Source organism: Hibiscus syriacus, unplaced genomic scaffold, assembly GCF_006381635.1.
Source record: "Hibiscus syriacus cultivar Baekdansim isolate YM2019G1 unplaced genomic scaffold, ASM638163v2 tig00111309_pilon, whole genome shotgun sequence".
Taxonomy (NCBI): domain Eukaryota; kingdom Viridiplantae; phylum Streptophyta; class Magnoliopsida; order Malvales; family Malvaceae; genus Hibiscus; species Hibiscus syriacus.
The window spans coordinates 907857-933867 of NW_024063052.1; the positions used below are offsets into that span (position 1 = coordinate 907857).

Here is a 26011-nt window from a genome sequence, read left to right on the forward strand (position 1 = left end):
AGAAATCAAGAACGATCTTTGTACCACCTGACCTTCAAGACTCGTAACTACCTTCAGCACCTAACTGTCATCGCGAATGAACTAACTGCATCGAGAAAGAGAAGCGAATAGCGAACAACGAAGAAGGACTCTAGGATTTGGCGACTGATACCATGTTATAATATTGCTCTAAGAACGATGAGCAGTGTAGAGTAAACAAGAAAATGAAAAATAGCTGGAACACAAAACTTCATTCATCTCAACATATTACTCTCAATAATTGAGAGATGTATTTATACAATTGGCTAACACAAATCAAGAAGCTTAACAGCTCATAACCACCTCAACTAACCCTTAACATCCTAACAACATTTAACAGCCTAACAACACATGGAGGATTAGTTAAAACCAACTCATCTCCAGCTCATACACCAACACGGAAATATCTTAGCAAAAAGATAGTGAAATGTATAACATTGATGATTTGACATATACAACATCAATAATATGGTATGTATCACATCATTCAATGAATGACCAAGTACAAATACATCGTCAATTAAATATATTTGAGAATGTTACATTAACAATATGTGTTGACTGTAAGTCAATTAACGGTTTTCATCCAATCGATGTTATTTTACTTAAAAATTAAAATCTTAAGGTTTAGTTTTATCATTATACTGCTTTATACTGCCTAATGAGAAACTGCTGTATATTGTTTTCATTAAAAGGGAAAGAAAACGTGGAACACATGCGTCGGGGGATCCAACGCATCGGGCCCTGGAGCCACGCGTATCGTAGACTCGGACCATTCTCTCCTAATCTCTCTCTCCGCTAACGAACTTGACATGCAAATGACCAATTCCAATTCATAACCAAAGCTTTCATTTTTCTCTCTTCCCCCCACAACTACTCATTCTTTTATTCCTTTCTTACCTTAATGTTTATGCTATAATATCCTTAATTTCCCCCATCTTTTCTTCTAAACAGTTCCATACTGTACTTTGGGTAAATGTTAACGTCCTAACACAAGGAGGGTATGGATAAAACGAAGCTATCCGAATGGGGCGAGAAACTGAAAACGGGCGGAGCTCAAATGAGTAGAATGGTGAGTGGGAAAATGAAAGAAATCCTTCAAGGCCCCACACCCGAATCCAGAATCGTCGATGAGGCCACATTGGACACATTACAAGAACCCAACTGGGGATTGAACATGAAGATATGTGCCATGATCAACAGCCTAGACTTCGAAGCAACCGATATCGTTAGGGCCATCAAGAAGAAGATATCGGCCAAAAACAACGTCACCCAATCGTTGAGCCTTGATTTGTTGGAAGCTTGTACCACGAATTGCGCCAATGTGGCTTCCGAGGTGGCTTCCGAGGGAGTGTTGGAAGAGATGGTGAAGATGATCGAGAATCCGCACACCCATCGAGGAAACAGAGGAAGGGCTTTGCAGTTGATAGGTGTTTGGGGACAGTCCCGGGATCTTGCTCACCTGCCTGTGTTTCACCGAACTTATGTGGTAAAACCCCCTTTTTTCTGTTAAATTGCCTTTCAAATGTGCCAAACACTAATAGCATGTAAGATATCATGCATTTAAAGAGAGTAGTTCTCCAGCATTTTGCTTACCTTTTCCCCTATAAAGCAGAGCTTGAAAGAAAAAAGTGATCCACCGGTAGCCAACGGGAAATGCACCCCTTTGCACTTTACCTTGGAGTCTTGCATGAGTTTGCCTCCCTCGGAAAACTATCCTGTCGATAACACGGAGCCAGACAGCGGTGATTTTACCTATAGTTATGCTAGTCTTTCCGCCGAAGAAAAGAAGGAAGTTTTTGAAGTAACTCGGAACAGCCTTGAGGTGCTTTCTAGCATGTTGAGTAAGGAAACAGAGCCGAAACCTACATTGGTAATTACCCTGCTTTTGGCATGAAATCATGATTTTAACTGTGATTGTGTACTTTGTATTTCACGGTCCTTTCTGCAAGACACATTTATGCTTATGTAGTCATTTGGCATGGCAGTAAATGAAATGTTATTGTATTTTAGCTTTTGTTATATCTTTCCATATGATATTATCAACTTCATCATGAAGCTTTTTGTTCTTCCTATGTAATCTTGAGTGATTGCAGGACGAGCTGACGGAGAGCATGTTTAAGAAGTGCAAGCAGTCACAGCCTGTTATTCAGATGATCATAGAAAGCACTACTGATGACGATGGAGTTCTCTTCGAGGCACTGAATCTACATGATGAGCTTCATCAGGTCATCTCCAAATTTGAGGAACTGGAAGCTGACTCAAAGTCCGAAAGACAGCTTAACGAAAACTCTGGCACCACTGAGGCTAATCCCATTGTTCCTGTCGAGGCTTGTAATGAAAATATGATGGGTGCCCCCCATTCTACCAATGAGGAATTCAAGGTGATTGCATCTCCCACCTTCCATAAGGAAACCATGAGTGTTGCAGAGATAGTAGATGGTAATGAGCCAGCAGTAACAATAAAGCATGATTGAGAATGAGTAGTTAAAGAGTGTTTCCCAAGTTTAATTTACAATGCATGACTTCTTGTGCTGGTAACTTATGGTTGAAACACTAAGTAGCGAATAAGATTATGAAGACCAGTCCCAATGAATGCTAGTTTATCAGGTCCTTTAATAATGTTTTGTACTTCTAATACAGACATATATGAAGTTCGTATTCGATACATTTGTCGTATTTCAATCCACGGATTCAGACTCCTGATTTCGATTCTTTCTCAAACACATTGCAAATTCTAAACACAATATATATATGCTTTATTTTGTTAAATTTACTTAATTATTTTTCCTATTTGTTGTTGGATAATTATATGTGTTTTAGCATACAAAAAGCCATTCCTTTTTATAACCTATTAAACAAGTTATCCAAACAGGTCGAAGAAGAAAAAAAAAAGAAACACCAATTCTTTTTAGCCAAGAAGAAGCTATTTCAAGGGTTTGCAAACCTGGCATGGGCTAAAATTTAATTCATGCATTTGACTCTAAATTTGGCGCCTGTTCTTTGTTTATCTGTCTTCATTAAATCTCTTCACCTTCAGGGATTTAGTTTCCGTCTGGTTCCATTTCCCAGCTATGGGGAAGAAAAAAGAAACGAAGAACAAATCGAAAGATTCTGGCAGGGTTCAGGATCAAAACATGGCTAATGCATTTGAATATGAGATTGCCCTCCAAGTTCAAGAACCCAATGAGGAAACCTGTGAAGAACCTTCATCAGTTCCAGAAAATGGAAAGAATGTTTCAAAGGGAAAGAAGCTAAGTCAATATAAGGCCCTGGTCGAATTCAGGAGTCGAGTTGAAGAGTCGATTCTCGGGAATTATCTCTTGGGGAAACCTAGCAGCGAAGTTAGTCGAGAAGAAAACGCGGCAATTGAAGAACTGAAAGAGATTAAACTTTGGGGTGTGCCTTTGTTGCCAAGCAAACGCCATGAAGGAACAGATAGTGTTGTTGAAATTCTTGAAAGCCAAAGATTACAAGGTTAATGAGGCTTTCGAAATGCTTAGCGGGACGTTAAAATGGCGGAAGGAATTCAAAGTCGATGAAATCATCGAAGAAAACCTGGGTGATGATTTTGATAACCTAGGATATCTAAATAGCAGAGACAAGGAAGGTCACCCTCTGTATTACAACATGTATGCTGCCTTGAAAGACAATCAAATCCAAAATGAAATACGTGGAGAGTTCAATTCTTGGAGAAGGCTATCAAGGAACTCAAGTTTGAAGCCGGTGGAGCGAACTCCATTGTTCAGATCTTAGATTTGAAGCACTCATCGGGGCAGACCACAAAGGAACTTCGTTCTGTTTCTCGAAAATCTTGGAAGTTGTTACAAGATCCTTATTCCGAGTTCATCCATCGAAATGTAAGAGCAAAATATGTGTGTGTATAATCGATCAATATCATAACCATTGAGATGCTTGCAGATAATTATAAATGTTCCCTTGTGGTTTTATATATCCCATGTGTTTTCTTCACGGCTGAAAGCTCAAACTGAGAACGGTAGGGTTGTGATTGCCAGACCAGGGAAAGTTACCAGCACTCTTCTCAAGTAAGCAATGCCATAATAATTTACTCATGAATTCTAGTTTTTCCGATGTCAAATCTTCCATTGTCATCTTCTTGTTTCGAAACTAGATTTATACCTCCAGAAAACCTCCCGGTCGAATACGGAGGTCTCAAAAGAGAGAACGACGGAGAGTTTTCCACAGAAGACAAGGCTTTAGTTGTTAAGGCCAAAGCAAATACTACTGAGCACATCCAAATTCCAACCACTAAGGTACAAATATAGTAACCCGAAAAGACTATTCATCTTGTAAGAAAATAAGCAATGTACATATGTGATTATATCAGGCTGGAATGACAATGATTTGGGATTTAACGGTGGTGGGAGCATGGGACGTATCGTACAAGGAAGAGTTCATCCCGGACGATGAAGGATCTTACAGAGTGTTAATCCAAAACGAGAAGGATAAGAAGAAAGGAGGGAGTGTTAGGAATTCATTTTATATTAGTGAACCAGGGAAGATTGTTATTTCCATTGCTAACTTTTTGCTCAAGAAAAAGAAGATTCCTTATAGGTACAAAACCAAACCCACCTTTCCAGTGTACGCAATGATTAAAAAGTAGGAAGTAGTACATTTAACCTACCGTACAAAACAAGGGGGAAACCCCCTCATCCCATGTATTGCTTGTTTCTTTGTAATTCACTACAAGAATTTAGATGGTTTCAACAAAATTATTTACGACTAAAAGTATTAAATTTATCACGATATATTTATTCTGATTAATTTTATTTGTTGTCGTGTTTATTAGAATAATTTTTTCATGTAAAGTATATTGTGACAAAATTATATTCGTTACCATAGTATATTATTTTTTGTAATAATAAAATTTCATTAATATAATTAACTTATTGCAATAAAATATTTGTCACAATCAATTAACCATTTCGTCACGAGAAATAAATTGTCATAACTAACTTATATTTAAGCATCAAATATAAAGGGTTTTTGTGACGAAAATACATAAGGCAATAAAAATTATTTTGTCGTAATTGCTATTTCGTCACTAAATGTAACTTACAGAGATAAAATATTTGTTAAAATAAAATAATTATTTTATCACAAAAAGTAAATTTCGTCACAATTAAGTTAAATTATAACATCAAACAAAAAAACTTTTCGTGACAAAAAGACATATTACAACAAAATTTATTTTCTCACTACTTTTATTTCGTCAATAAATATTTTTTATAACTTTTTACTGTGACTAAATAATTTTGTTGCAATTTGTTATTATGAAAGAATATTATTTGTCACAATTTTTTATAATAAGAAATTAATATTTGTTATAAATTGTTATTTTAATTAAATAAATTTGTCACAATTTTTTATTTTGACAAAATATTCGGACGAAATAAATTTGACATAACTTTGTATTTAGGTGTGCATGAGGTTAGCCTAATTTATCATCAAACACAAAAACTATATCGTAATCATGTTTACTAAAATATTTCACAAATCCAATAAAGATTTATCAACCTTACTTGAATCGAATAAAATCAAACTCAAGTTTTAAAAACGAGGTCGAATTTCAAACCCAAATTTTTTATAATGGTAAACTCAAACGAACGTTTTACTATATCGAGAAAGATAAATAAATAAAGGCAGTAGCATCATAGTTGCATGCATATGAAACACCAAGCAGTTCAACATTGCAACGACTTCGAAAATAGAAAAATCTCAGGCATATTAATCCGTTGTTTACTAGCAAAAATCATCCAAATAACTTGTCCCTATAAATGTCAACCTCAAACAAAACGTTAATGATATTAACTAAAATAGTATCTGGTAACAACTTCCAAATTGACTAGCAAATATGCAAGAAATACATACATCCCTAGCACCAGAGCGGGATATATTTTCTGAGCCTGCTAAATCAACCAAATTCAGCTTCCCACACTTTATAAGCTCTTCACCTTCTGGCGTAGCTTCCTTGATATGAATTGTAATAGTAAAAAGAGAATGCAAAGATAGTACAGTTGAAACCTTATAAAACTTCATTCACAATGGGAACAACAGCTTGTTCCAATACATATCTTTTTGTTGTGTTGATGGCCCAAATACCTATTCAACATAAAAAACACAAAACAAATTCAACATTTACAGCAGCAAACAAATCAAATTTTACTATTAAATAATTAAACTTAACAGTCACAAAAAGAAAACCTTATCGAAAGTAAAAACTCGGTTTAGATGTTTTCTGGCGATGTTCTGAGAAACAGCGACTTCTCACAAAACGAGATAGGGTTGGCTTGGCCAGTAGAAGCACGTGGAACATATGCACCAGCACGGCATCTAGGTGAGCAGCATTTCCATTAAACTTTGTGAGGTTCCCCCAGGCTCTGCGAGACCTTATTCAAAGAAGGATTGGACTCCAAGTTCTCGTCCAAAGCCTGTGATGAGTGTGTCTAAAAGGCTCTTTATTTTGAACCGCTTTAAAGCGCTCGCAAGAGGTAGACGATCCCCTACTCCTGGCCGATAAGTTATATTTGGGCTTGGCCTTATGTATTTTTATGGGTTTGAATATCTACATTTATAGAATTCAGGGTTTGAATCCATAATTCAAAAATAAATAAACAAGGTAGATTACAATAATTACTGAATTTTTAATACAAGTCAAATGAGCTCAGTAGCTAAAGAATTGATATTATCAATTGATGTCGTAGGTTCGAGCACTGTGTATGTTAGGGGTTTGAGTGTTTATTATCAAATGATTAAGAGTTTTTAAATAGGTACTACCTTGTATTCATCCCAAATTTATTTAAAAAATTTAATTTTAAAAACATTTCATTTTGTCACTAAACTTATCATTAAATTTTCAAATATTTTCATCTATGATTTTTGTAGTTATTTTAAAAAAATCATTAAAAAATTACTAGTTTACTAATAGATAAATTTGGCATAAATTTTTCTTTTGACTAAATTTACTATGTTTAGTACATCTATTTCATATTTTCAATTGAATCAAAAGTAATAATTATATTTTATCATTATAATCAAAATGTATAACTACAAACATATATTTTTCATAAAAAACTAAAATCATTTATTAATTAAAAAATAAATTTTTTGTTGTTATAAATTTTCTATAACAATAACTATAAAACTTTTACTATACAACATTTTTGACACTAAAAAATAGGCAAAAATATTTCTGATAGTATAATTTTTCATAATGATTAAAATATGTAACTACAAAAATAATTTATTACAAAAAAACTTGAATTTTATTATCTGATGTGATAATATTTTTATAAGAAATTAAAAATTAGTTGACCCTTATTCCCATATATAATGGAGTAAGGGGGAGGTAGGATGGTAGGTTGCCCCCAACGTCAGATTGAGAGCAGCTAATTTTTATAACAATAACTATAAATTATAATTACAAAACTTATCAATATAACTTTTTGAAACAAAAAAGTGGAGAAAAATATCACAATGTGTGTTATCACTATAATTAAAATTTATAATTACAAGTATAATTTGTCAAAAAAATATGAATACCATTATTTTTTTGTGAAAATATTTTTTGTAATAATTATAAACACTTATAGTTACAAAAATTGTTATTATATGATTTTTTTGACACAAAACAATATGGAGGAAAATCTTTATAACAATATATTTTGTTAATATATAACATTTTTGACACTAAAAATAGGGAGAAATGGTTCTGATAGTATAATTTTTTATAATGATTAAAATATATAAATACAAAAATAATTAATTATAAAAAACTTAAATTTTATTATTTGATGTGATAATTTTTATATAATAATAACTATAAATTATAATTATAAAAATTATCAATATAACTTTTGAAACAAAAAAGTGGAGAAAAATAGTTATAACAATATATGCTATCACTATAGTTAAAATTTATAACTATAAATATAATTTGTCATAAAAACGTGAATATCATTATTTTTTGTGATAATTTTTCTGTAATAATTATTAACACTTATAGTTACAAAATTTGTTAATATATGATTTTTTTGGCGCAAAAAAAATATGGAAGAAAATCTTTGTGACAATATATTTTGTCAGTATAATTAAAATATATAATGACAAACACTATTTTTTTTACTAAAAACTTGAATTTCATTATTTGTTGTGAGAATTTTTTTTGTAACAATAATTATAGCTTATAGTTACAAAACATGTCACTATATGATTTTGTTTTTTTACCAAAAATTGGAGATAATCATTTGTGACTATAAATTTTGTCACTATAATTTAAATATATAATTACAAACAAAATTTGTCACAATAAATATAAATCTCATTATTTGTTGTGACAATTTTTTTTTATCATAGTTACTAAAACTTTTAGTTGCAAAAGTTGACATTATATGCCTTCAATTTGGCACTAAAAAATTGGAGGGAAACATTTGTGACAAAAATTAGTAATAAAATTTATTTTGTCATCATATGTTGCACATGTTTGTTAATCGTGACAAATTATTATGACGATTTTAGCTTTTGTCATAATTATATATTTTTTTTAATCTAATGCGACAATTATTTATTTTGTTACGAAAAACTATTAATAGTGACAAAATTAATTTTGAGAAAATTAAATTTATCACAATAGTAAAAATTTCTTGTAGCGATTGTAATCTATAATATATACTATATTTAAATTAGATAAATTTCAAACTACTAAATCAGAAGAAAGATATATTTTTGAATGTGTTTAAATTTACGTCTTAATGTTACAACACCAATATATCAACTCATTTTAACTTTCAAAACGCCAACGTGAGAATTGTTGTTTCTCAGCTGGCTATTCTATGGCTACTAATGAGGAGTAAGTGTGATCCTTTATAAATTAAAGGGTAAATTATAGTAATGGTCACTGAACATTTCTGAAGCTGGCATTTAGGTCTCCAACTTTTAAAACTTGCAATACAGTCTCCCAATATTTATTCCGTTTGCAATATGGTCCCCAACTTAAACCACCGTTAGAAAATTAGGGTAAATTATATAAATGGTAATTGAATTTTTCAGGCACTTGAATTTAGGTCCCCCCAACTTTTAAAACTTACAAATCAGTCCTCAATTTCATTCTAAATCCCAAATTCCAAAGTAATTCAATTTCATTCTAAACCCTAAATAAACCATGTTTTCCTTGTATCTGTTATTCATTCCCTGGATTTGTTTTCCTGTCTTTGAAAACTGAAGTCCTTGACAGACAGATCAGATATTCTTTTTTCTCATGTTTCTCACTATATTTAGCACAAGAAAATTGTATGAAGCTTGCGGTAAATGGCACTCGGGATGGTGGGGGCTGAAGTGTTCCCTATTGGTCGTATCGATGGTGGTTTCATTCTTCGTTCCTCCGGGTTTTATTCATATGTATGGTATGTTTGCTTTGTGAACCAAATCTAAGAGCTTGAAATGCTATGCTAATGACTATTATGAACAAAACCAGAGCTCAACTTAAACAATTACATCATTATGAGTAATATCAATTACAAACTACAGAAAAGGTATTTCTTTTCCCATTTAACTTTTGGTTTTTCATGGTACCATGAATTCAGGAGTTTATTTTCTCTTCTTGCAGGAGAAGTTGCTCGCATCGGTGCAGGGTATGCTTTATACTTCCCAGTTCCCAACTTTAATTTAACATCTTTTCGTTTTTGAAATCACCCTCAACAGAATTCTTGTGTTTGCATCAAGGTGCTCATTGTAATCTATTGTTACAACCATTTAACATTCAATGGACTTGCAGCAAAATATATACCAATCAGAATCAAAGTTTCACAGCAAAACTGGCTGAACTCATTACTTGCATGAAGATTATTGTTTTATTTTCGGTCTCTTGATTAAATATGTAGTTTTGTGCTCATATGATACAGGGTTTTTCTCCTTCTGCAACTTGTAAGCGTGATCGAGTTTATCAGATGGTGGAATAAATACTGGGCACCTGATGAGCAAAGCAAAAAAAGGTAGTGTTTTTGGAACTTTTCATTTTCTTAAAATGATGTAATTATTTGCTGACAAATCACTATCTTCTTTTCATTCAGCATCTGCTCCATTGCATTATTTACCTCGACGGTTTTTTACGTTGCTTCCATCTGCGGAATTGTGTCCATGTACTATTTTTATGCCCCTAAAGAATCATGTTCTCTCAACATATTCTTCATTACATGGACTTTTATTCTGGTCATAGTGATGATGGCTATGTCCATGCATTCAAAGGTATGCTCCTCAAGGAATCAATTTCTTTGATTGCGAGTATTTTCCTGCACTTTTTGTAATGATACAGACAATACAATCTCTGTCGAGAAAGGGGAAGAAATAACTAGCATAGATGTGATCCTTGTCATGTAACAAATATGACAGTGTCTTAACTCATTACCGTGATGTTTTGGCTTTACTTCTTTGTTAATTGTTATAGCATGGATCATCATTGACTACCTACGCTTATATGAATGCGATTCTGTTCACCTGCTGGTTAATCGATTCTTTTCATCTAAAGTGAATTGATACAAAGAGGACAACCATTTCATTTAATGCAGGTTAATCGAGGTCTTTTATCTTCAGGAATTATGGCCGCTTATGTTGTTTTCCTCTGTTGGTCTGCTGTTAGAAGGTTAGGACTTTCTTACCGGGTGCATTGAACTGAGTTTAAGCTCGCGCGTTATTGCAGTTCCTGTTTTTGATGGACATAGGTTCACTTTATATGCTTCAAGCTTCACATAATATGCATCTCTGTTGAACAAAATTTTGGTCAAGTTTTATGCTATGCATTAATAAGTTGGTCTAAAGATGATTTTCCGTGCTTCAATAATTTGGTTCACAAAGCAAACATACCATACATATGAATAAAACCCGGAGGAACGAAGAATGAAACCACCATCGATACGACCAATAGGGAACACTTCAGCCCCCACCATCCCGAGTGCCATTTACCGCAAGCTTCATACAATTTTCTTGTGCTAAATATAGTGAGAAACATGAGAAAAAAGAATATCTGATCTGTCTGTCAAGGACTTCAGTTTTCAAAGACAGGAAAACAAATCCAGGGAATGAATAACATATATAAGGAAAACATGGTTCATTTAGGGTTTAGAATGAAATTGAATTACTTTAAAATTTGGGGTTTAGAATGAAATTGAGGATTGATTTGCAAGTTTTAAAAGTTGGGAAACCTAAATTCAAGTCCCTAAAAAGTTCAATTACCATTTATATAATTTACCCTAATTTTCTAATGGTGGTTTAAGTTGGGGAACCATATTACAAATGGAATAAATGTTGAGAGACTGTATTGTAAGATTTAAAAGTTGGGGACCTAAATGCAAGCTTCAGAAATGTTCAGTGACCATTACTATACTTTACCCTAAATTAAAAGCACTATAGGTTTTAGTAGCTGTGTTGACTTTTAGCAGTGGCATACTGGCATTAGTCTCATTAATTGTTTCAGCTTTAAAAAGCGAATATGAACTTAACAATATAGAACCGAGCATTAAAGTTGTTGGCGTGGATAAGGCGCTCGCCTCCGGAGCGGGAGATTGTGAGCCCGAGTCCCACCGTGAACAGGTTGGTATTTTATTTTGTTGAAATTTGGCCCAAACAATGAAACCTTTCAGTTGAGTGAACAGAGCTAGTAAATTACACAGTTGAGTAATTCTGAGACCAGAGTTGAGTGAACACTATTCCGTATTCTTCAAATGCGTCTGTACTTTTTTCTTTGGTAAATCACACATATTCTCAATGTACTATACTTGCTTTCCTATTTTTCTCGTCCAGCTTTCATTTTTTTCTATTTTGGTCACTGAACTTTACAGATTGAATCATTTTGCTCACTCTCTCGTTTTCTCTCTAATAGATGATGACATCGATTTTTTAATTATTATTTAATATAAAATAATTAAAAAAATAAAATAAAAATAGAAAGGTGGTCGAATGTCACCGTCGACTGCCTAGATGGTGGTTGTTTGGTCCCAAAATGGGATGGGTCGCTTCGTCTCGACGTCGTGAGTTCGAATATGACCTCCATTTTATCGAAAGTTGCTCTGAAGTCCATGAATTTGAGATTGAAAGTTGAGGAAACCGAAACTTTTCAATTCAAATTCATGGGTTTTGGGATATTTTTCGGTGAAACAACCATCAAATTCAGACTCAGGGGGTCGAGATGAACTAACCCATCCCATTTTGGGACCTAACGGCCACCATCTACGAAAGTCGACGGTGGTCGGAATGAAAATGACGTAGTGGTCGGCAGAGAGAAAATGGAGAAGAGAAGGAAAAGGGTAAATTACACCATGAGTCATTAAACTTTACTCTCTCTCATATTTTACTCACCAAAACGACGTCATTTTAGAGTACATTCAAGTTTTTCAAAATAATGTCATTTTGATTCTGAAGACACTAAATTTTGTCCAATATTTAATATAGTTACGTTATTATATTATATAATATATATATTCATTTATTTTGTTACATTTATAGGACCAACAAGCATTTACAAAACATATAGCCTAACAGTGGACCAACCCAACATGCACAGTTCGGATCTGCTGAAGCCCAAACCCACAACCTGAGCCACAACTAGGTTCATAACACGTCGGAGTGAGCTGGCGAATTAGGGTTTTTTAACCCTAATCCCTTCTCTTCATCAACAGTACCATAACCCTCATTCTAGAGGACTCTTCGATCGGCCCTCTGTTTCGGTCGAGCCCCGATTTTCTCGGCCATCAGCAGCGTGGGAACACGGGATTCATCCACAACCATCAAACAAGCGTTATAGTTCTATTAGGACTCAAAGTAGTCTAAAAATAGGACTATTTTTACCTATAAATAAAAATGTAAAACCGAACACTTAGAGTTTACTATGATTACTTGGCAAAAACACACACAAATCCACACAGATTACTACGAGATTACCAGCAAATAGAGAGGAGCAATCGAAAGCCCTTGTATCTTTTTCGAAAAGTAAAGAAATAAAAGGTAGTTTCATTTTACCTTTGTTATGGTTATTTCTTGCCTTGCATGTGTTGACCTTTGCTCATCGTTTTTTTATTAAAATAGAATCGTCGACGAAAAAAGGGGTTTCGAAGTTTTCGAACCAAGATCTACCCCCGAGGATCATTCTTTTTTGAATTTTTTTCATTTTTATGAAAACAGTACAAAAGTGGATTTCATATTTTAAAAAAAAAAAGAAAAAAAATTCACCGCCGATGAACGGCGGCCAGCAAGGCGGCGTTGGTAGCTGGATTCTCGATTCATCAAGAACCCAAGTGTTTGTTCTTCAATATGAAGAACATTTGAGAGAGAGTTCTCAAAACGGGGGGTTTTAAGGTTAAAATGAAAAAATGAAGATTTTTAGGCCGAAAGTTGCCTTTATATGACCCATGAAGCACGACCTGACCGGAGCGGATCCCCTTATGGTCCCCCGTGTTATTAATCTTTCATTTTGACCCCCTTTATTTCGATTCTACCCCAAAATCCTTTTAAATTGGCCCTAAAATTTTACCTTTTTTTCAAATTAATCCTCTTATTATTATATATACATTTCATATTTTTAGTCGTTTATTTTAATTTTTATTATTCTTTTTTTTACTATTTTTATTTTTGGTTTGTTATTATTATTCTTATTTTTTTCTATTTATTATTTTTTCTCACCTGATGTTTTATTTATACTTTTATATATACACATATATTTTACCTCTCATTATTATTATCATTATTATTGTTATATATTCTATTATTATTTTTATTAATATTATTATATATCTTATTTTTACTTTTTTATTTCACTTCTTTTTCCATTTTCTTTATTTTATTTTATTTTATTCACTTTTTTTTTATCTTTTTTTTTTATTTTCTTTGGTTTATTTCATTTGTTGTTTTATTTTCTTTATTTTATTAATTTTCATTTTTTATCTAACAATTTATATCTTTTAAGGGCATTTGAGTCAATCAAAGGTGCTAAAACTTCCATGATTGTAACCGAAAAGGCAGTTCAAGGGTGCTAACACTTCCTTGATTGTAACCGACTCCCGAATACGACACATCTTTTGGTAAGATGCAGATCAGGTAAGAAATAAGGTATCCGATCTACCCATTTGTTTTAAAGTAAAAAATCGGTGGCGACTCCAATCCACATTTTTCAAGTCGAAGCCCAATTTCGGCCCTATCCGAAAGACAGTTCCGATAGCTTGGCGACTCCACTGGGGACACCTTAGGTAAGTGAGTCAGGCTAAGGTAATTTTCAGTTGTCTTTTTTTTTATGAAAATGGTAAGCTTAAATTTTAAGGTAATTTTTCAATCCTTATTACGTACTTTTGATTATTTTTTTCAAATAAATAGTTGTACTGACGGTTTTCTCAATGATTTCAGCCCTTAAAGTCTTTTTCATCTAAGGCTCTATACTCGAGATTCAAACCCTATTTTTAAGTGGGGATTAAAATGACGCCTTGTGAGAATTTATTCTCCGCACAGGCCTAGCAAGTAGCCTTCAGGATTCATATACTTTATGTCTTCGTGTGAATTTATTCACCGCACTGACATAAGGGAATGTTTCCTCTCAAGTTTATCTTAGTCCACATAAGCTTGTAATGGGCGTAGAACTAAGGGTCTGGCAAGCCCAACGGGCACCAGTAAGGAGAACTCGACACTTTTTTTAGAACCTAAACCGGGAGACTATGGAGAATTAGAGCCTACCCTGAAACCCCATTTCAAAACCTCAGATATTTTTACCCTAACTATATTATTTGTTTGTCTTTCTACTTTTCTTTCATTATTTCATCATTTATATATTTTTTATTTTAACTAACTTTTTGCTTTCGTGTTTGTCTTTTTCTAGCATTTGCATCATAAAAGAGGCTGTTGATCCCTAAAACAGTGTTTATTACACACAAATAATTTGAATTAATGGACAAAGGGGTTATAATGCAAGAGATAAAAAACACTGAGGTACGACTATGGTTTGAGAAGACTCAGAAAGAGAAGGGAGACAATATTCAAGAAGCTATGTATTAGAGCTGGTTAGCTACGCCTCCGTTAGCCTAAAGCAGAAAGATGTGAAAGAGCTTCGGGACTTCTGGGACAGTTGGAAGAGTGACCGAAAACAGAAGTTCAGCCAGCGGTACGGTGATATTGTATTTTTACTTCATGTCAAGACTGATGAGCCCTTAATCAGAGCATTGGTTCAATTATGGAACTCAGGATACAATTGCTTTACTTTTAACCAGGAGGACATGGTGCCCACCATCGAAGAGTACACTACACTGATGCACTGTGAAAGCATCAGAATGGAGCGAGCCTACATTAAACACATCAAAAGTCAGTCTTTCAAGAATTTACTGGCCAAGGTTATCGAGGTTGGTGAGAAATGGGTAACTGACCAGGCTCGATGTAAAGGCAACGGGGAAGGAAATGCTCGGCTTAATATCAAGTAACTGTTGAAGAACCATCCCGATTAATGTAAGGAAATAGATCTGTTCGCACTGGGTTTGTACGGTCTGATTATATTCCCGAAGACTTTGGGATATATTGATGCAACGGTAGTGGAGCTATTTGAAAAACTCCCAATGCGTATAAATCCAGCACCAGCCATCTTAGCCGAGACCTTTCGCTCTCTCAACCATTGCAGAAGGACTGGTGGAAGAAGGTTCATTGGGTGTGCTCAGCTTCTTCAAGTCTGGATTCACAGCCATTTTTAGAAAACTAACAGGGTTACCTATCACCAATTCAGTACCACTTATTCACCTTTAGGTGAATTTATCACTTTGAAATGGCATGAAGGCGCTTCGAAAGAAAAATGGATGAAGGTCTTTACGCATCTTCAGGACCGAGATATTGCCTGGAGAGCCCCCTGGTTGTTCCACAGTGACATTCTTTTCCAGTCTGAGGATTCAAACACTATGACCCTACTTGGATTATGGGGAGGAGATGGGTATTCTCCGCTTCTAGCACTTCAATAGTATGGGGCACGTCAGTTTGTCCCAGCCACATACGGATTAGTTGGATCAGATTTTGTGTACCATGGAGACAACTACAAAAAGATGATCAAAGAGGTAGCTGAGTCATGGAACAAAGTGTTCTGGATGGATGTCATAGCTTCTAAAGATATGTTTACTTTGAACTATTTGGAGTGGCAAAGATTTAGGAAAAATGACAACATCCCGGTGCCAGACTATGAGGACACTCGGACCATGGAGAAACATCTTAGGCCTGCCCCTTCTGAACTTGAGATAGCAGAGGAAGAGTTTGAAGCTGTAAAGAATAATCTGAAGCATAGAGTAAGGGAACTTGAGGCTGAACGCCATCAATGGAAGTTAGATACTGACACTCAGAAGGATCGAGCAGATAAGCTAGAGAAGGAACAGAAGAATATATGCTTTGAGCTTAAGGATTTGAGAAAAAGGTACCAAGAGCAAGTCCAGAGTAACTCCAATCTAAAAAGAACTTTCGAGTGCTGGAAATATGAATCTCACAGTCTAAAAAGGAAGTTTGAAGGGCTTGACGAGAGAGAGACTCTGAGAGAACAGCTGAAGACTGCTCAGAGGCGCTTGATAGACAGCCACCATCAGAACAAGTATTTGAGAATCCAGGTAGTTGATCTGGCAAAATCTCTTCAGAAACAACAGGAGCGAGATGGCAAAACAATAGTTGAGTTAGAAGCTATTGTGGAAGGATTCAAGAAGAAAGCAAGCGATCTTCAGATAGTGCCTTTTGACAGAGGTTTACTGTGGTGTTTCCGTTGGGAGCAGACTCAGCAGAGAGTGAAGGCTAGAGATGCAATCATTTGCGATTTCCTGGAGCAAGTACAAAAGGCAGCTCATCATTTACATGGCCTAACAAGGGAAGCTGGAGTGGTTCGATAAGGCATTCAACCAGTAACAAATGAAGGAATAAGACTTGTCAACCTATTAGAGGATGTTCGGGGTCTAGAAGATTTAGTCAGGATGTATATTTGATTATTTTTATGTCTCTTAAAATATAAAACACTTTTGTTTAAATAAGGATTATTTATAATAATAGACACTTTTGTGGATCAATGCCTCTAAATTACATACATAATGCATTACATTCATTGCATTTTATAATTCATGTTTATTTTTATATTTTCCATGTTTTTACATTCATATTAACTAATAGAACATGTCTCGGGAAGAAAGAGCAAACCCTGAGTTTACCTCATCAAGCATTAGACATTCATCATCCGCACAACACTCGAACAAAGAAGAGACAAATGGAAGCCAAGATCAAAAAATTGAGGAGAACATGGGGAAATTGCAGAAAGAGCTAGAGAATAAGATAGCCCAGAACAGTCAAAGTACCTTGGATTCTATCACTAAAAGCCAGGAGTCCTTGGTCGATCAAATCGTGGCCAAGTTGTCTGGTTTACAACTGACAAGTGCATCAGGGGCAGGTTCATCTGAGAGTTTAACTATACCACCAACCCCACAAGTGGTTTTTTCACTCGAGATCTTACTCGGACTGCAAGGGGACTCCACTACTACCAAAGGGAAAGCCGTATCTATTGCAAATATACAAACTTCTGCAACCAACCCTGACAATCATCCGGATGACTACCTTATCCCGGATTTTGATGAGGAGGATAAGGCGAAGAAGATGAAAGAGAAGATTAAAATGTTGGAAGACCAGATGAAGATGATCAAAGGGGACCACGACTACTATAGAGTGGATGTAATAGAGTTTACCCTGGTCTCAGATCTGGTACTTCCACCAAAGTTTAAAGTCCCTGAGTTCGAGAAATTTGACGGGAATAGCTGCCCCTCAACCTATATCATTATGTTCTGTCAGAAGATGAATGGATATGTGGGCAATGACCAACTCTTGATCCTTTTTTTTCAGGAGAGCATGTCTGATTCAGCTATCTGGTGGTACAAACAGCTGAGCCGATCTTATATCAAGACGTGGAAAGACTTAGCCAAGTCTTTCTTGGAACAGTACAAGCATATTAATGATATGAGACCAGACCGAGTTATGCTGTAGAGCCTGAAAAAAAAGCATACCGAGAGTTTCTGACAGTACGCACATAGATGGAGAGATTTGGCTATGCAAGTTCATCCACCCTTGGATGAAAAGGAAACTAGAAAGTTGTTTGTATAAACCCTGAATATAGCTTACTTTGGGCACCTGGTGGCAATCACATCAGGAAGTTTCTCAGATCTAGTTATGGCCGGTGAGATGATCGAGTTAGCCATAAAACAAGGAAAAATCGAGGGAGGTGACTTCAGTAAGAAGCCTCCCATGAAGAAACAAGACAGAGAGATCAACAATGTCAACACCTACAACGCCAACAAAGGTGTTATGATCTCAAGTTCAAAAACCAATGCAGTTGTACCATCCGGTACTTCTAAACAAACTTAGAGAGAACCAAGAAAGGAAAGGGAAAGTGAGCAATTCGATCACATTCCTATGTTATCCAAAGAATTATACCAACAACTCTTCAATACTCATGTGGTGTCACCTTACCCTATGGATCCAATTAAGCCCCCTTACCCGAGATGGTATGACGAGAACGCGCACTGTAAATACCATGACGGTGTGTAGGGGCATTCAATTGAAAGTTATATCGCATTCAAGAGGCTTGTACAATGAATGTGAAACAAGAATTGGATTCATTTCAACGCTAGAATGCCAAACGTCATGCAGAATTCCTTGCCTAATAATCAGGAGACTGGAATCGACGCAGTCAATACCGAGAAGGGTAAGAGAGTCAAATCAAGTGTTTCGGAGGTAAAATCTTCTTTGGCTTGGATATGGAGCCAAATGGTTAAAGCAGTGCTTCTCGCACCCCAGTCAGAGGTAACTAGGAATGGAAACAGTAACCGTTGCTGTTACCACGATCAAGATGGGCATGAGGTGCATGATTACCCAGAATTTAAAGCATTAGTCCAGCTATTAATTGACAGGAAGGAGCTGGAGTTCTACGAAGAAGTTCAGGATTCCCTAGAAGCAGACGTTTGCGCTACCGGAGAATCATCAGAAAAGAAATACAGCAAGGTAGTCCTTTGATAATTACCCTTAAAGCGATGACATCAGCAACTACACAATCCAAGGTAGTGATCACGGCACCCCGACCTTTTCAATACAAGGATAATCGACATGTGCCATGGAAGTACGAATGTCAGGTGAGTACTTCGAAAGAATGTGATAGCAAACTAGGGCAGAGATCGCTTGAGCTATTCAAGAAAAATGTGCTAGCTATTAACGAACCCATAAAGGAGGAGGAAGCCAAAGAGTTCCTTAAGTTCTTGAAGCATAGCGAGTACAGTGTTGTAGAACAACTCCACAGCTTACCAACGCGTACTTCAATGTTGACACTATTATTAAACTCGGAGGCACACCGTGATGTACTGTTGAAAGTTCTAAATTAGACGTTCGTGCCGTAAAATATACCAGTCAGCAAAATAGATCGACTGGTAAATAATTTTCAAGCTAATAATCTCATCTCATTCTCAGATGATGAGATTCCATCAGGAGGAAGAGGCCGAAAGAAGGCATTACTTATTACCACGTATTGTAAGGGGCATGCCTTACCAAGTGTACTGATCGACAACGGCTCCGCCCTGAACGTGATGCCTTTGGTTACATTAAAGAGGCTGCCAATGGATACCTCTCATATGAGAACCTACCAGAACGTGGTTCGAGTGTTTGATGGGATAAAGAGAGAGGTAATTGGCAAGATCGAGGTGTCGTTGACCATCAGACCTGCCACCTATAAGGTTGAGTTCTTAGTGATGTATATCATGACTTCTTACAACTGTCTTTTAGGAAGGTCATGGATTCATCAAGTTGGTGCAGTACCATTCACGCTGCATCAAAAAGTTAAGTTCGTTATCAATGGAGCCTTGGTGATCGTAAACGTTGAAGAAGATATCATGGCAAGCGTAACCACGGATGCTCCATACATCGAGGTAGATAAGGAGGAGGTAGAGTGTTCATTTCACTCCTTCAAGTTCGTGAATGCCACATTCGTGGTAGAAGGAAGAAGGATTCGTAAACCTCGACTCTCAAAATACACCAAGATAGAGAGTAAACAAACTCTGGGATGATGTGCCAAAATAAGAAGAGGGTTTAGAAAGCAGCTGCAAGTAATGATTAATCCAGTCCTTCCTATTTCAAAACTATATCAGTTTGGGATTGGTTTTCAGCCCAGTCACCATGAGAAGAGGAAAGAAATTCAGAAGAACTGTGAAAGAAGAATAGCCAGATTGACCGAAAATGAATTTTAATGAGAGCTCATGATATTCCCGCCTCTTTATAAAACATTCAAATCAGGTGATTATGTGTTTGAGACCACCTCATCCGATTTAGAAGTGGCTCTGGAAGATCTAAGCATCAATGTCGTAACCACAGAAGATGTTGACAACGCAGATAGATCCAGAATCTACCCTTTGCCACCTGGTTTCATGCCTAGCAACTTGTCGGTGGAAAAACTAACTGTGGTTTACAAGAGTATTTCAGAGTAATATTCGAACTATCCCTATTTGCCCATATCCGAGGCAATAGGTGATCTTTTGTAAGGGTGAATGGACATTGTTGTTTAATTTCAATAAAAGATGTATTTTTTCTCTTTTCATGGCAAACAGTTTTCTTATTTCATTTCTTTTGAATTCAATTATTTTTTCCTTTTCTTCATTTCAGTACTCCATTTCATTTTATTTCCAATTTAATTCTTGACTGTTTCGTGTGGGATATTTTCCTCTCACCCATACATGTTTTTCTTTTCCTTCAGGACTCTAGATAACGATAATGCAGGCACTGACGATCCTGATCCAGAGATGGATTTTGAATCGGTCGTTTGTCTCGGGGAATTTGATGAATGCAAAAATGAAGAGGAGTGCAACTTGCCAACCGAATTATTGAGAATTGTAGAAAGAGAAGAAAAATAAATACTGCCACACGAGGAGAAAATCAAAATCTTGAATCTTACCACCAAAGAGGAGAGAAATGAAGTTAAAATTTGCATAACTCTTTCGAATGAAGCAAGACGAAACCTGATAGTCTTACTTCAAGAGTACATAAATGTGTTCGCATGGTCGTATCAAGATATGTCGGGACTAGACACAGATATAGTAGTCCACAAACTGCCTATCAAACCAGAATGCAAACCCGTGCAGCAAAATCTGAGGAAAATACGACCAAAAATGCTCCTTAAGATCAAGGAAGAGGTCAAGAAGCAATTCGATACTAGTTTCTTCCAAGTGGCCAACTATCCATAGTGGGTGGCCAATATAGTGTTGGTTCCGAAGAATGATGTGAAGGTTCACATGTGTGTCGATTACCAGGACCTTAACAAGGCAAGTCCCAAAGACAACTTTCCTTTACCACACATAGACACTTTGGTGGATAATACAGCTGGGAACACTTTCTTTTCATTCATGGATGGACTCTCAGGATACAATCAAATCAAGATACATCCTGAAGACATGGAAAAGACCACGTTTGTCATAATATGGGGAAATTTCTGCTACAAAGTGATGCCATTCGGATTGAAGAATGTTAGGGCAACATATCAGAGAGTAATGGTGACCCTGTTCCATGACATGATGCACAAAGAAACCAAGGTTTATGTCGACAACATGATTATCAAGGCACAAACCGAGAATGAATATGTCGAGAATCTGATGAAGCTTTTCCAGAGATTGAGAAAGTTCTAGCTGCGACTAAACCCTAGCAAGTGCACCTTTGGGGTAATATCTGGGAAGCTATTAGGCTTCGTGGTCAGTAGGAAAGGCATCGAGGTTGATCCCTATAAAGTTAAGGCTATCCAGAATCTACCACCCCTGCGAACACAAAAAGAGGTCCAAGGTTTTCTAGGCAGATTAAACTACATAGCACGGTTCATATCTCAGTTAACCAACAAATGTGACCCAATATTCCGTCTTCTCCGAAAGAACAACCCCGGAGCATAGGATGAAAACTGCCAGATTGCATTCGAGAAGGTAAAAGAGTACTTATCTCACAATCCTATTATGATGTCCCCTATCCTAGGCAAGCCTCTATCTTGTATATATCCTTATTTGAGAATTCGATGGGTGGCGTCTTGGGTCAACATGATGAATATGGGAGGAAGGAAAGAGCCATCAACTATATGAGCAAGAAGTTCACTCATTGCGAGGTCAGATATCCTGCTCTATCTGGAATGTTGGCCCGATGGCAGATTGATCGCTTGTAAATGTATATGCTAAGGCAAGCAAATCTGTGCAAGTATATACAATCGATGCAAATAATATAGTAGTGAGTGAGTATCGTCTCCACAGGGATTGGATTAAAAATATATTTTCACCACAACTAGAACTAATGTCACAAACTAAATCCTACTAAGTATTTGAACTAAGAACTAATACGAATAAACTAAGAAGAATGATTCAATGATTTCAGAATAATGTTGTCGAGACAAAGGAAATATGCAAACAGATAAAACAAAACAAAACAAGTATTGGTTTAAATATAATGCAAACAACCTCTCATATTCAGACGTGTCACATAGCACTGATGCTAAACTACTGTCTTGACAACAATTATTCTAAGTTCTAAATGAATTATTATGCCTCACTAAGCTGCCCAGCAGGATTACTAGGTATTCTTGGACGGTTGCTATGGTAATACCTCTCAGCGTTAACTATAGATGTTGTCTTAACCTACTTTACAATTATCCCTTTTAGTCACTTGAAACTCACTTCTTATCTCTAAGGTAGACAAGTTAGAATTTCACCATCCCAGATTCATTCCTTTGCTCACGTTGATCTATCTTATTTCTCTCGAATCTAAGAATCACTATCTAGACAAAAGGCTATCTCTCGATGCTCTCACAATGCCAAGACATGTTTTACCGAAACCCCAGGCGATCTCTCAATGCTCTTACAGTGTTAAGGCAAAATATTTAAACTATGAGCAAAATAGTCATAAGCAGACATAATTCATCATTCATAAACATAAAAATATTGTTTAGGCAAAACAAAGTTTAACACCAAGTAAATCATTCATGGTGTTATCAAATATCATCCAAGATTTAACCGTTTAATACAACCCCAAATAAAATAATAATTAAGAAAAAATGAAGAAAGACTCCCAAAACCGGGGGCTCTGTCGTGACAATCCTGATCAGCACCACGCCTGCCTTGGTGATCGCTCTCTCGAGGCTTGATCACCGCTCTGCTATCATCTGGCTATGGAGGACACCAAGGAAGATTGGTGGGTAGATGGTGGGAAAGCACTGCAGTTGATTGCTCACGCCTTAGGTAAAGCTCTTTTCTCTTCTTCTTCCTTATCTCATTTCTTTTTACGGCTACGACTGAATATTTATAAGGAAAAATCTCCTAGGGCTTTGCATGATTTTGGAGTTTCCTTAATTAGCCGTTATTAATTTCCCAAGGTAAAAAAGGAAAGGCGGCTAACGGCTGTCAGAACAATCAAGGCTTGCTTGCACGTGAAGTGTGTCATCCAGGTGGCATGTGACATTGGCGGTTTCACCACACCTGCTTCGGAATTCTTCAGATAAATCTTGCCTCGGCGAGATAAATATGATCTTCACGTTCTCTTCTGTTCCATTGACCTTTGCAACTTTGCATTGTCACAACTGAAATGTTATTCCTCTGTAGAATTCCTGCACAAACACAACTCAAACAACTATTTCTCCTCAGCAGCATCAATCAAGCCAAATAAATATTGTCTAAGCAAAACTTATCCATCACAGGCTAATATAACCTATATACAACTAAAAATGCAGTGCATACTTTGTTTAGATGAGCAATAACTTAAGTGAAAAGACTAGAAATTGAGTCTTTTTACTGAGTTATCACACCCCCAAACTTAAGCTATTGCTTGTCCTCAAGAAATGGATAATAGCTAGAAGAAAATCAAATTTGTCATGGTAAAGCAATATCAAGAACATCACCAGGTTTGAGATTTCATCCCTCAGCAAAAATATTTGGCCTCAACATGTTCGACAGTCATATCAGTAAAGTCCCTTCCCTAGTCAGGATCCTTTGCTATGATGTGTGCGTGATTGTAACCAGTCTATGCATAGAGGTAATTAGAAAACTTAAAGTAAGCACTTATAGGTTGTCAAGGCAACAAACTATTCATCAGGCTTAGTTTATACTCATAGTTATTTATCAACTTTTATTCTCTTTATTCACACATTTTTTTATAGGGGAGTCAACTCATCACACCTACCGTTCCACACTCTAGGTGAAAAGCATACCTTCCACCCCCAAGATAGTCGAGCAGAGTCATCCTATGACTACTTTCATTCACTCATATGTCTTGGCTACTCTTAATTTCTTTTGGAGTTTTTCTTGTTCATGCCTTTGCACAGATGAGTGTCCCTTTGTGTTTTTCGAGTTTTTCAAGTTTTTAAACACTAGAGAGTTTTTACTTTACCCTTAGAATATTTTTTTGATGTCTTGGTAATTAGAAAGTTCTTTCATAAAAATTTTACAGATTACCTAGAGCAAAGACAGCCTACAATCGTGCTTATAAATTTCAAAGAATCAAGGCTAGGGTTGGTTCTCTTATTTAGACAATCTTAACAATAATTTCTGGCCTAGGCAATAAAATTCTGCTTTCATCATTGGGCATCCCTAATCTATTCCTAACAATAATCTTAACCTACTTATGTCATGACAACCAAAATTTTTAACCAATAAACATCAATTACTATTTAATAAAGTATGGCAGAATGGTACAACACATCCCCCAAACTTGAGGGATGCATTGTCCTCAATGCATGAAAACTACACAATATGATTTTATATGCAGATGCGAAAAAATTAAAAATAAAACAATAACTAAGAAGAATATACTCACTTTGGTGGGGTGTCTAGACTAGACGCCCTCGTGCGACGTTGTTTGGGAGGAGAGTGACTCTCGGATCCGGAGTCTATTGCTGTTGGGGAGGGAGATGACTGAAGTATATGTCCTGCTATTCTCTTGTAGCGCTTCTTGCTAGATGAGGTGCTTGTTTGAGTGGACTGCTCGGTCGCAGGAGTCTGTTGTGCTAGGACATGTGGTGGACTAGGAATTTATGTTGGGACTGTTGGTGTTGATTGAACCGGGGATGAAATAGTATCATGCTCGGGCTGCTTCGGTGCTGGCGTGAAATCTTCATCAGTGAAGAAGTTGGGTAGAGTATCATCGCTACTTCCGGTGGTCGAGATGGATGAGGAACTGAGGAACTCTTCTGTGTCACCTTGTCCTTCTTCTGGAACAGGTGGGACATGGGATGTTAGTGGTGGCACATCGGTGGGCACTTCTGGTGGAACGTTTGGAAGGACATAAGATATCGAGGCATGGAATGTGTTGCTGCCTGCATTGTAGTTGAGGATAACACTGGGAAAGGTTGGCAGTCTAATTATTGTGGTCGGTAGTAACTCCTTGATAAAGGCGTTGAGTTGCATGTCCCTTGCCTTGGCATACTCGAAGTAAATTTTCATATGGTCCTCCAGGCGTCTGATCTTTTCACACGTCTCTCGCGTGTGCGCGACCACATCAGTTATTCTAGCCGCGGTAACCGATTTTGCACTATGCTCCAGACCTTCTTTTGGGTCATCATCATTGAAACTCATCAACTCAGGGACCTTTTTATTTGTAATACCCTCCTTGGGTTTGATGAAATCTTTGAATGGTTCCTCAGGAACCTTTTTCTTCCTGCACATCATGATTATATGGTTTGAAAACAGTAGGTTACCCCGGTTCCATTTGGCACAGTCATGGATCTGCTCAAAGATGATTTCGCCCACATCGATCTTTCTACCATATATGATCGAGTGCAAGAGCATTAGTTGTTTAATGAGGACAGTGGTGTTGTGAGACGTTGGCACCAGCTTTCCTTTGAGAAAGTGGTTCCACAATTTCACGTGCGGTTTTAGGGCTCGTCGATCTACTCATTTCCTTATGGGGGTATTCCCTTCGAACGTGGTCCACCCAAAGCATAAATCCTGTA

At 36.4% G+C, this 26011-nt stretch overlaps 1 protein-coding gene and 1 pseudogene across 1 annotated transcript; both read left to right on the top strand.

Annotated features, from left to right (window-relative positions):
* Positions 1 to 1011: 1011 nt before the first annotated feature.
* LOC120158189 (TOM1-like protein 2) lies at positions 1012 to 2495 on the top strand. The gene is made up of 3 exons (XM_039169090.1): positions 1012 to 1507; positions 1634 to 1891; positions 2115 to 2495. The coding sequence occupies exons 1-3, from the start codon at positions 1022 to 1024 to the stop codon at positions 2493 to 2495; spliced, it is 1125 nt and encodes a 374-aa protein (XP_039025021.1). The 5' UTR covers positions 1012 to 1021.
* A 597-nt stretch (positions 2496 to 3092) lies between these two features.
* On the top strand, positions 3093 to 4642 carry LOC120158191 (annotated as a pseudogene).
* Positions 4643 to 26011: the final 21369 nt, after the last annotated feature.